This window comes from Gobio gobio, assembly GCF_949357685.1.
Source record: "Gobio gobio genome assembly, chromosome: 5".
Lineage (NCBI taxonomy): Eukaryota > Metazoa > Chordata > Actinopteri > Cypriniformes > Gobionidae > Gobio > Gobio gobio.
In genome coordinates, this window is record NC_137101.1 from 12971257 (window position 1) to 12984904 (window position 13648).

Sequence of the window (13648 nt, forward strand, 5' to 3'; positions counted from 1 at the left end):
GACAGGACCTTCCGGGATATCAAGACCGCCCTGATCATGGAGCCGGTCTTGAGGGCGCCCGACTTCAACTGCCCCTTCCTGCTGCAGACAGACGCCTCCGATACGGGCCTGGGGGCGGTCCTTTTCCAGGTCCAGGAGGGAGAGGAGCAACCTGTCATATACATCAGCCGTAAGTTGACCCCAGCCGAAACCAGGTATGCGGCGGTGGAGAAGGAAGCCCTGGCCATCAAGTGGGCAGTCCTGGAGCTCCGCTACTACCTGCTGGGACGCCGCTTCACTCTGATGACGGATCACGCCCCGCTACAGTGGATGGCCCGAGCTAAGGACACCAACGCCAGAGTGACGCGGTGGTTCCTAGCGCTCCAGGAATTCCATTTCACGGTGGAACATCGGGCCGGGACGGCCAACTCCAACGGACTCTCCAGGCTGTGGTCAGCTTACGCAGGTCTGTCAGGGAGCACTCCCCGCCCACCCCTATGTTCCCCAGTATATGTGTGTAACTCTCGTTACAGGACCAGCGCGACGCTTAGGGGGGGGGGGGGGGGGGGGAGTGTGACAAGTCTCCCGAGCTCTCGTCAGCGTTGCCCTGGAAACAAACACGGATCACCTGCAGCCACTCAGCACAGCCCAGATCCGCACAGCTGCAGGCGATCACCACAGCCTTTAAACCACAGCACCATGGGACACCAGTTTGAGCACCAACTCCACTCCAAAGACGCGCTAACACTTCTCTCTCTCTCTCTCAGACAGCAGCCTCAAAGTATATTGTACAATGTATTGTCATGATCCTCTCCCTCTCTTTCCTTCCCTCAGCTGGTCATTCTTACACTCGAGGGTGCATTCCATTCGACAGGGTCCCTACGCACTGTTCACTGCTCCCTACTCCCTGAGCACGGTATATCAGTTGAAGTGGACTTCGCTGACAATAATCACTCATTTGGAACGCCCTGCAACGTAATCAAAGAAAGGCAACGACGGGTGCAGATTATGACATAAATTAATATTGTAATTTACTTTACTTTCAAATTGAAAACCATATAATAAGCATACATTTACAAAACACACAGTAGGCTAAAACATATAATCAAAACATTGTCCATTAGTTTACTTATAACCTGTATTGACTATGAACAGATTTGAAGCTGCACCTGTCATTCAATATGAAAATACTTTGATTTGGTTAACTATGTTTGTAGGCTATTCTTAATGGGCTTTGTAGCGGTCTCATCTCGTGCGCTTTCTTTCCCAAGTGCAGCTGCACAGTAAACATTCCTGAGGTAAATAAAGTAAAATATAAAACATGACAGCCCTCAGGTGCTTCTCAACACTTTTAATTTGTTTACATATTCATAAAATATAATAGACAAATGTAACAGTTATTGCCATAACAATTCATAAATACTCTAGTTTGTATAATAACTATGAATATTCAAATGCATATGTAAACTCCTTAATCGCAGAGCTGTTTAAAAACTATTCCAACCAACGGCTCTGCTCCATCATTATAGTTCAGACAGGTGATGCATGCGACGCGCAAAGACATTTGGGTGATTTTCACTCTCTACTTCCTGTGAAGTGATGTATCGATGTTCCCTTCTTCCCTGCGCCGTTCGCAGTACCCTTCGGACTGAACATGTTCGCTCCCTTTGGATTGGAATCTCACTTAAGATGGCGGAATACCCTCTGAAGTCCACTTCGCAGTCCACTTACGGTCGAACGGACCGCACCCTTAGACTCAGCTGTTCCTCGTTACTACTGCTAGGCTCATTCATTACACACCTGTCCCTCCTTTCCCCTCTGATTGGCGTCTCTATTTCTAGTTCTTGTGTTTCTTTTGTTCTCTGCCAGATTATTAATTATGTTTGCAGATGTGTCGTCCTGCTTTCACCTCTCATATCCTGTCTTGTCCCGCTGTCTACGGCCGGCCAGTCTACTTTGTTCTATTCTACAGACCTGTCATCTACATGGGTCTACAGCCTCTTTTGCATAGTTTGAGAAAGACTTTATGTTTGACGGCTCAGCGGCCATATTGCTTGTTCTCAATTAAAGACTGTTTAACTTGCCTTCGCCTTTTGGGTCCTCTCTCTCACATCCTGACATGTATAGCTAAGTAATAATACATTATATTGTTATTGACTACAAAGTATATTTTTTAGTATTTAGGGAAGTTAAATAAAGTAAATAAATAAACCTGAAAAAAAATTATAGGCTATATTCATTGTATATTGCTAGTGTGTTCTGAAGACACTGATTATTAATTTGTAATGCACTTAAAACACAAATAAAGTATAGCTACTTATAACACAAAGTATACTTATAACAAAAATACAATATACTTATAATAAAAAATAAAGTATACTTATAACACAAAGTATATTTATAACAAAAAGTATACTTATAATACAAATAAAGCATGTAATTAGTCCCTATACTTAAAGCGTACTAAGTATACTTAAAGTTGTTCCAATTTAGCACATAAAAGTACACTAAATAGCTACACTTAAAGCTATGCTTTTGCACAACTTATTGACAACTGAAATATACTTAGTACAAAATTAGTTGTTTCAAAATAGCACACTTCAACTAATCATCATTAATACACTTCAAGTATACTGATAATTAGTCTTAGTCTGCAAGTTTACTTAGCATACTTTTTTTTCACTAGGGGAGGAAAAATAGCCGAAAAGTCGGAAGTTGGACAGAATTAAAGTCGTTGTGCTATCAAGATGATGCACCTAATTGCATTGGTGTGAATTGTGGCAGCTTTCAGAGCGTTACTGTAACTGCCTGGAGGATTCATCTCGTCTCATCGTTACCAAGGTTATAGGCCTAATCGTTAACGAAAACTAACGAAAAAACGAAAACTAGGTGGGTTGTCGTTAACTGAAATAAAAATAAAAACGAGGCATTACAAAAAAACGATAACTAACCAAAACTGTAATGTGTGTTTGGCAAAACTAACTAAAATAAAATTATAGATTAAATGTCCTTAGTTTTCGTCTTTATCAATGTCTTTCATAGAGCAAAATAATGTTCAGCTGCATTTCCTTTCCCTGCGTCTCTCACTCACGCTCTCTCACACATACAAGCGTGTACCTTTGTACCTTTACACAATCACACATTAAAAAGTGGTAGGCTATACAAACAGTGGCGGACTGGCCATCGCGAGCACCGGGAGTTTCCCCGGTGGGCCGCTGGCCAACGTGGGCCGGCCCGTTGCTACGTAAAATATGAAGAATGAATAATAGTAAATAAACTCTAATCTATTTAGCCTGATCAGTCTCATTGGTGTAAAAGCGCTCGTCAATGTCAAAATGTTTGAGATATCCAATCAAATCGAAGAAGGCATGATTTAGAAACCGAGCAGCGCTTGAATGCGAGCCGAGGTAAGATAAACAGTGACGAGTCAATACCAGTGGCGCAAAAAGTGGGTATGCGCTATATGCGGCGCATAGGGGTGCAGCACCTTGGGGGCGCCAAAGCGATGGTATGATTTTTTGTTTGTTTGTTTGTATTTTCTATATGTAGCTGCTGTTGTGCGTTTCTAAATAGTTTCTGTATTTCCTCAATATTGTATAACATTTTAGAGGACTAACAGGCTAGAGTAGGCGCCCTCATAAGATTCCATAATAGAATTTTGGATAATAATGGAATATCGCGAGTGGGCGCGCCTGGCGCCGGTGGCAAGCCAAAGCGTTCATATACGCTTGGGCGGGCGTCTGATTGCTCATTGACACGTCAAAAGCGTGCAATTTGACAGCAAAACGCGCGTCCTTGATGCGTGATTTACCACAAAAATGTGCGTTCTTAACGTGCGCTTTGGGGTCAAGGAAAACGCTGATGGGTTTTTATATTAAAAAGCATGACGCGTGATTTGCTATTTTTGCGTGACCCCAGAGCGCACGCTAAGAACGCGTGCTTATATGGTGACTCACGCGTCGAGGACTCACGCACTCACGTGAGTCGGACAAAACGCACGTTATTAACCTGTGCCTAGGCTAAACAGGTAAACCAAACAGACTGAACTTGTGTTTGAAGTATCCAAACAGACTAAAGAACAGGCTCTTTCTTTGGTGTTCTCAAAATTGCATGCTTAGGCTACTTTTTAGGGCACACCTCTTATAAAGTAAAGTTACATATTGTTGACCATCTTTTTAAGTCATTACACTAAGAATTAAATGAAATCAGTATCAACAAAATACATCTTACCATTTATCAAAATCCACTTACACAGTAATTACAATTGCCTAAATAATGTAATGAGACTTTTAGATTTATGTTCTAAATATAATATTTAAATTATAGAAATATGAAATAATTCAAGGCCTATGAAACCATAAACTGCCAGTATAGTTGGCGGCGTGAGTGGATTCTAAAATCATTCAACTAATTCGTTCTAACCTGTTCAAAAACGGTGAATTATTCGAGAACGAAACCTATACTTTGTTTGAATCTATTTTTGTTGGAAAAATAGAGCAAAACTGTAAAAAATTACAACTTGTTGTTTATTGAACTGTTGTATAAAATTAATATCGCATTTTGCAATTGTGCTGATATAGGCTACTCTGGAAAATAGCACTCTTGCTCAACTCATAATTTCCTCTTTAATTACTTTCAAACTAATTTTTATGTTTGTTATTAGCCTATTTTTAATGAAAATACAACAACAATAAAATAGTAGATTAAAAAAACTTGCGTATATTAAACGTTTGTTAAAAAATTAATAAGACGGATGACATAAAATAGCTATACCCGAATTATAACAAATAAATAAAATATATTTGGAAATTCCCCTTTAAAACGGGGAACCCTCAGTTTGTGGTTTGTGTTTTTTGTTATTAACAAAAGTGATCTTGCGCTTGTGCCTCCGCTATCGTCCTGTCAATCATCTCACTCCCGGCTATGATTACAGTTACAGTAAAATTTAAATTCACCATCATCGGTTCCCATCCTCAGCCGATCTGCATGACAGTTTTTGCAATGAACATCAATACTATAAATGGGCAAGTGAAAGGCACGCCATGTTACAATTCAGCAGGAACTAAAGAGCGCTCTAGAATGTTTGGTTGCAACATTGTTAGTATTGGGCATCGAGAATCGGTCCCTATAGGCTACTTGGAATCGTTATAAAAATCAGATTCCTTTCTTTCTTTTCGTTTCTTTATAAATGGGGGGCGCCAAAATTGTTGCTGCATACCCCTCTGGCACTGGGTAGTTGCGCCCCTGGTCAATACAGCAATATTTCCCGACTGTTTACGATTTAAAAAAAAAGTTAAACAATACACATTTATTTCCAGGCAGGGACATTGTTAAGCCTATTTTAGGGGGACTGAAGCCACCCCAAAATGTTCCTAAGCCCCCCTATATGATAATAAGAACAACAATAACAATTTGATTTATGAATAAACGTATCATTCATATTTAGATGCAAACAATTTATATATATCCAGCTACAAAAAAAAATAGCCGAAAAGTCGGAAGTTGGACAGAAGTAGCCTACAAAGAGTCGTTGTGCTATCAAGATGATGCACCATGTGACGTCTTGTTGCATTGGTGTGAACTGTGGCAGCTTTCAGAGCGTTGCAGACCGGAGCGCTACTGCAACTGTCGGGAGGATTCATCCCATCTCGTCGAAATGAACGAAAAAACGAGGTGGGTTGTCTTTAACTGAAATAAAAATAAAAACGAGGCATTACAAAAAAAAGATAACTAACCAAATCTGTAATGTGTGTTTGGCAAAACTAACTAAAATAAAATTATAGATTAAATGTCCTTAGTTTTCGTCTTTATCAATGTCTTTCATAGAGCAAAAAATGTTCAGCGACTCCTTTCCCTGCTTCTCTCACTCACGCTCTCTCTCACACGCGCGCCACACACACACACACACACACACACACACACACACACACACACACACACACACAGCCCCTCCCCTCCGTGCACACCTCAGTCTTCTTGAGAAGTTCGCGAAAGGTTGGTATCTCGTGAACACCTTTACACAATCACACATTAAAAAGTGGTATACAAATATTTTTAATTCAGAATATAATTTTGTCAGTGTGTTAATGTCGACCCGAGAAGCGATTGCTACTTTAGAAAGTTAACTAGTGCAAGTTTGAGGTAAAATGCACTTGGGTTGTCGTCGTCAAAACACTATATAAGCTGTGATTCAAATATTAAATAATGTTATGTCATTAGGCTATTGTATAGGGTAAATTTAGTAGGCCTATAAGGTATGAAAATTGTACAGCTGTGGTATTTGTATAGGTTTAGCTCAATTTAGGTTTAGCTGTAATTTTTATTTTAGCTCAAAAATGGGTTGAATAGCTACATGCGGTTGTGTAATTAAATGTGTAATTAAATAGCATTCTGTGGACAACTTATCTTATATAGAGAGGAATTAGATATAGTATGCTATTACTTTATCATACATTTACATGAGCAAACAGATAGCATTTAAGTCATCGCTTATAGTAACTCTGGAGCAAAGTCTGGCCTAAGTAAATTCCCCATGCAGCTTATGTGTCTAAAAGCTAACATTACAGTAACTTTTCTTTAACAGAGTAGAAATGGAAGAAGAGGATATGTCTGTCACATTTTACTTGTTAACATTTAACAAGGTTTCTTGACTGGTTGTTGACATAAGTGTAGCTCTAGATGTGAGTGCAAAGATTTTGCAAACGCAAGTTACAAATACCATGGGGGCTAAGTGACGTTCCTGTTGTAGTGTCAATAAAGAGGCCATTTTTTCATACAGAAATAGGTAGATTTGCTTTTTATAATTATGCTCCGTACATGGAATGAGCTTCAAGCACGGGGTTAGCTGTAAAACAAACGGCTTAAAACTTTCCATACATGCCAGGATGACGAAATTTGTGTATTTACTAGTTGCTATATCTGAGCAAAGACAAAAAAAAAAAAACGTATTTTTCACTTTCTTATAAAGAATCTCTTCATCTTTACTTAACAATAGCAAAAGTACATTTCTTACTCAAGTTAATTTTTTGTTTATTTAAAATTAGACAAATCTGATATTTTAATCTTATATCTGTTATTTAACAGCTGAGATTAGTTCTTTAATGCTGATCTAACCAGCAGAAGACACGAGCTGGGTTTAAAGTTGCACAGGTGGGGCATGTTCTAACACTGCGATACAATGAGCCCCTGTTAGAAATAAGCTATTCTATTCGGACCCACTTTATATTAGGTGGCCTTAACTACTATGTACTAACATTTTAATTAATCATTTGATACAATGCACTTGTTGTGTACATACATGTTTTTACATTGTACTTATCTTTTTTAAAATACCTGCATGTAATTACGTCTGTAATTAGTTTCTGTAGTTACATTTGTAATTACACAGTTGACACTTCCCTTACACCTAACCCTACTCTTAAACTTACCCATACCACCACACCTGTCCCTAACCCCCATACCCCACCTCAATATCAGCAAAGGTGTTTTGCAACACAATATGAACAAAGTAAGTACATTGTACTTATTTTTTTTATGTAAGTACATAGTAGTTAAGGCCACCTAATATAAAGTGGGGCCCTCTATTCTATACTTTTATGAATTTTATTGAGAAACCATGATAAAAATGTGAATAAAGACTATTTTATTATTATGTTTTGAACTATGCTGTATAGCTGTGTTTTGCTGTTTTTTGTCAAATTAAAAAAATATATATTTTTAATTATTAAAAAATGACATTATTTTATTTGAAAGTTAAAAATGGTATGTTAATGACATAAATATTTTAGTTTGTCTTGTATATTTTTTGATAAGAACAGATAACATTTTTAGCTGTCATATGGTTATGTTTCAATGTACCCCACCTATGGGGCATGTTGTCACATTTCACTTCCATTTTTTAAGAAATTAAGAAAAAAGTATATGAAAAAATTGTGAAAGATTTTAAACCTTAGAGTCAGTGTTAGTGAGTTGTGGGTAGTGAAGAGTTCATTAACAGAGCGAGTACTGATGTAAGAGATGTGCTTTTAGATGTTTCTTTGAATGTATACAGTAAATGGACTCAGCAGGAAGAGTTGAGAGAAATATTCCTCATTAAGAAACAGCATAAGTTCAAAGAGTGGTTTTGTTTCTTAGTGTACAGGCATGAATTAAAATTTAGTTAAAGTCGAACAATGTTCATTGATGTAATAATGAAGTCAGATTTGGAGCAACTTACCTGAGCAGATGACTCCAGCATCTTTTTTCCTACCAGGGTCATGTGGACCCCATCCTGATGCCCCACAGTTCTTCAGTGTTGACTCTGATCCAGAACACATAACAAAACTCATCCAGATTGGTCCTGATCCTTGTCCAAAATGATCATCACCCAGAGCATCTACAGGTTCTCCACAGTCCAGCTCTCTACACACCACTGCAGCATCAGCCATATCCCAGAAATCCTCACACACTCTTCCCCACTGACCTCTATGATGAACCTCCACTCTACCAGCACAGCGACTGCTACCATTTACCAGCCTCACATTTACATGGTCTGCATATTAAACAGAGAGAACAAGAAGAAACATAAAGAAAAAGAGAGAAAGAAAGAAAGAGAGAGAGATAAAATAATTCACTTTTTGCAACAGGTGAATGACAAACAACAGAAAGAGAAACGGGGACAGATTCAGTTTTAACTCAACCAGAGGTCCACAGCTAAAAAGTTTTATTTTGATATTGTATTTATTTATTTGGTGAAAGAACAACATAAATGAAGAAAGCCACAATATTAAATGCCACTGATAAATATTTACTGAGCAATCCACTTTTGTACAGGAGTGTCAAAATAAGGGAGTGGAGGGGATGACTTTAGAACGATGGCACATTAATATTTTATATTTACACAGAGATTGGTACAAAAGAGTGGATTACCCAGTAAATATTCATCCATGGAATTTAATATTTTGACTTTCATCACCATTTACGTTTGTCTTCCTTCAGAAAAAAAAAAAATCACATATTTGAATCAAGGATGTTACAGAAATTTGTTTGATTTAACACAAAATGACCCAAAAGGGAAAGAACTATTAGAAAAAAAGAACAGTAGGACAGAGGGTAAAATCTAAGAAAACAACATCCTAACACTCAAACAAAATTTTAAATAAATGCACAAAATATCTACCAGCGGTGATGATTTTGATCAGAAACATCAGCATCAAACATCTCTCCATCATCTCCTTCAGCTCTATTTCAACGGCTCAGAACACAGCACAAGTTTATTCTCTGCTCCCTCAAACACACTGAAGAAACTGGCTCCTGTCAGTCCCCTAAAAACAGAGAGCAAGCGCCACAACGTTCCAATCAGGTTCATCATTACCTTATTAGACACAACAGAGGAAACCATCAAAGAGATTCAGTGACAAATCAGAGGAGGCATTTATGATTTTCGCCATATATATTAAAAGCACGTCAGCAGAGAAAAGAACTCCTCCTCCATATCAAGACACTTCAGTGAGGATGTACACACACACACCTGCCAGAGGCAAAAAATAGTCACACATCATACAGGAGACATTAAAGATTTCAGAGAGAGGAAGCACCCCAGGATATTTACAGCATCAGAACCAAACACCTGCTGAGATCAAGATACTGATAACAGCTGAAAATTAAATTTGAAAAAAACAACAACAACAAAAAACAGGATTAGATATTTTTATAAAATAAAAACACAACATCATTGTGTAACAAATATAAGCTATTATCAACCCTTTTACCCATTCTGGCATTGTTCAAAAATATTATTTTGTTTTTATTTTATAAATTCTTCATTCAATAACAATGTTTATTGTTAGTAAAAAGCTATATCAAGTTTAAGTTGTAAACAAAATGTTCACTATAGCATATAATAATCATCATTTACTATAGCACAAAGTAGGCTACACAGCAAATGAGCAGTAATGGGCATCTGCATCAAAGGTGTCAATGCGTTACTCACCCACAAGATGGCAGCAAAACACTACTTATTCTAAATACAGGCAGACGAAGCCCATTTCTTACTTTAATGCGTTAGTCTTCCACTAGAGTGCAGCAAACCAAGGGCGAAATTGTCAATCACACATTGGGGGGGACAGCTGTGGGACTTGTTGTGGTGACGCATGCACACATTTTTTTAATCAAAATAAAATAAAAGTCAGAGTTTGAATGTTTGTAATTGTGTAACACAACAAGGAATTTTCTTACATCTGATCGTCAAACCAACGTATACTCACCCTGTAATGATTACAGCATCGGCTGTAACATACAACATCGGCTGTAATTGGCAATACAAAATATTTTTTTGTGTGTGAGTTGTAAATAACATTTATTCTGAAGCAATATTCTCACCAGTGTTCAATCAGCTTTGACATATGCATATTTGTGATATTTTTACCTTTTATAAAGGGCATTTTCCCCTAATCTTATTAAATATAGGCTATGATTCAGATTTCCTTTTATATTCTTAAATTGTATCAATAAATTAAATTAGAAGACGACACTGGCTGTTACCAGTAAAATTAAATAATTTACACTGAAAAATTACAACTGCATTAAATAATGTTATGAGATTGTTTTAAATATTTTTTGAATATACAAATAAGAAATGTTGTAAAGATGAAACTAAAGCACCAGTAGGTGGCAGCAGGTGACCGTCTTAATGAGCGAGTCATTGAGTCGATTTGTTCAAACACTGATTCATTCAAGAATGAGGCGGTCGTTTACGAATAGTTCATTGAATCTTTGATTCTGTATAGATTCATTCAAAACGCTGAATCATTCACTAACACGCTGTTGCGGTGACACTCGTTCTGCTGTGATCTTTTGGAACTGTTTTCGCTGCTGAAATAGAACAAAAACACTCAATATTGCATCAAAATGTAAGTGACGTAATGTTAATAATTGTTTATGGAGCTGTCATTTGAAATCAGCGTGACGTTTTCAGTCGTGATGTTATTCAGGAAAACAGCACTCTTGGTAATGTGACATTGCAACTGTATCATGTTATAAATATAAATAAACTCCACATTTCTACATATTTACGGCAGTGTGTTACTGAGTTTCTCTGTGTGAGCGGTGCATATGTTTCGATTTCTCCTCGAGAGGCTGCGCGAGCGTCAACAGTGCAACGTTAGTTACCGTCAGTTCATTATACATTATCATTCACTGTCAATCGCCACTTACAGTAATGAATGCAGAATCATTCTTGCATTTTGGTGATTCTCTAGTTATTTTTGTTAATTACGTTTTATCAGGCTAAGTTAACTTACTTGTCCGTCGAGCTACTAAAGGTATAGGGAAAACATGACATGGATTTCAGGAGAAATAGGTTTTGTTAGTGTATAGTGTAAGGCCAGTCGAATGGATTTGGGAAATGGATCTGCCGGGATTTTATATTTTCGGAGCTGGAAAGAAAGACGTATTTGCAATCACATCGATATTGCCCGCATAATCATACAGTATGATCAAATATTGGGGGGGACAAATTGTCCTTCTTTGAATTATGGGGGGAACGTGTCCCCCTGTCCCCCCATAGAATTACGCCTATTAACCCAGAAACAAGATGATACAGTAAAGCCTGGTTTCACAGACAGGATTAGGTTTAATTTCAATTAGGATATTAAGTAACCTACCTTTACAAAACGTGCCTTGGATTACTGGTGTGCATCTTGAGACAAAACACTTGGACTGACATATTTTAAGATATATCAGGACAAGTTGCTTTCAGTTCAAAACAGCTCAAACATGCATTTTAGTCCTGGACAAGGCTTAAGGGTCTGTGAAAGATCTTAAAGGGTTAGTTCACCCAAAAATGAAAATAATGTAATTTATTCCTCACCTTCATGTCGTTCCACACCCGTAAGACCTCCGTTCATCTTCGGAAAACAAATGAAGATATTTTTGTTGAAATCCGAAGGCTCTGTGAGGCCTGCATAGGCATCAATGTAATTTACACTCTCAAGATCCATTAATCAATAAATAAGTATAAATAAATAAAATCGGAAACGAATCAGCGAGTCGATTCAGCGGTTCGGAGTGCCAAAGTCACGTGATTTCAGCAGTTTGGTAGCCTGGGAAAACCCAAACAACTTACGGCAAATTTAGATTTGCTCTGCAAACTACTGAGACTACAGTTTCTACTGAGAATGGTCTGGTTTTAACCAGGCTAGCAGTTGGCGGTATGACACGCGATCCAAATCAGAATTCGACTCGCTGATTCGTTTCCGCTCCGAAGCTTCATGAAGCAGTGTTTTGAAATCGGATATCACTATACAAGTCGTTATTTAGTTTTTTGGCGCACGAAAAATATTGTTGTCGCTTTATAATATTAATATTATACCACTGTCCTCACATGGACTGATTTAAATATGTTTTTAGTACATTAATGGATCTTGCGAGTGTAAATGCCTATGCAGGCCTCACTGAGCCTTCGGATTTCAACAATATCTTCATTTGTGTTCCGAAAATGAACGGAGGTCTTATGTGTGTGGAACGGCATGACTAACGTTAACCCTTTAAGTATTGTCTGTGAAACTGGGGGTAAGAGTCTTAGCCCCGGTTTCACAGACAGGACTAAAATGCATGTTTGAGCTCTTGATGTCTTTTTCCAGGGCATTTTTATAAAAGCTACTTAAAATGTCCGGGCCCACTTTATATTAGGTGGCCTTAACTACTATGAACTAACATTTTAATTAATCATTTGAAAGAAAGCACTTATTGTGTACATACATGTTTTTACATTGTACTTACATTTAAAAAAATACCTGCATGTAATTACATCTGTAATTAATTTCTGTAGTTACATTTGTAATTACACAGTTGACACTTGCCTTACACCTAACCCTACCCTTAAACTAACCCATACCACCACACCTGTCCCTAACCCCCATACCCCACCTCAATTTCAGCAAAGGTGTTTTGCAATACAATTTGAACACAGTAAGTACATTGTACTTATTTTTTGATGTAAGTACATAGTAGTTAAGGCCACCTAATATAAAGTGGGGCCAAATGTCCTAATTAAAGCCTAATCTTGGCTTAATCTAAGCCCTGTCTGTAAAACTAGGCCTTGAAGTCTTATGACAGGCTATATTGTGTTAAACGCTAACTGGAACAGATATTGTTTGTTTTTGTTTAATAAAAATCCTAAATGACTGATTCTGGTTAAATAACCATTTTATTGTGGTAAAAATAGTTGATTTCTCTCATAAAACTCTGCTGCCTCTTTGCACAAAAACACAAGTTAGAATAATAAAGTAGCTTGTTGTTACATTTTTTTTAACTAAAATCAATGTGCCCATGTATTTATTTACCAAGTAGCTGTGGAATAAGCAGAATAATGAACATTCAGCTGGTAATCATCGCAAAATAAACCCCCAGAGGGTGAACAATGAATCTGCAATCTGAATCTGTCCACCTGCAATCCGCTTGAAGCAAAAATGTGCAAATGCAGCCATGTGAATTGAATAAACATAAAAGGGTTACAACAAAACATAAAAGGGTTCACTTAACTAAATTGTATAGTTGTCTATTGCAGCTGTGAAAGACGCTTCCAGCAGCAGCAAACAGACTGGAGCCGCTCAAGCAGAGAGAGACTCTTACAGGAGGACATGATTTCTGAAGAAGACACTTTTAGCTCACAACAAACAATAGTAATAAC

The 13648-nt window shown here is 37.6% G+C and overlaps 1 protein-coding gene across 1 annotated transcript in view; it reads right to left on the bottom strand.

Moving 5' to 3' along the window:
- The window catches only part of LOC307126091 (scavenger receptor cysteine-rich type 1 protein M130-like), a gene marked incomplete at both ends in the record, with an annotated part of 39769 nt that overhangs the window by 23516 nt on the left and 2605 nt on the right, over positions 1-13648 (bottom strand). Inside the window, one exon of the mRNA XM_079816467.1 lies at positions 8195-8509. Coding sequence (XP_079672593.1) covers positions 8195-8509 — 315 coding nt within the window. The remainder of the gene's footprint in view (positions 1-8194; positions 8510-13648) is intronic.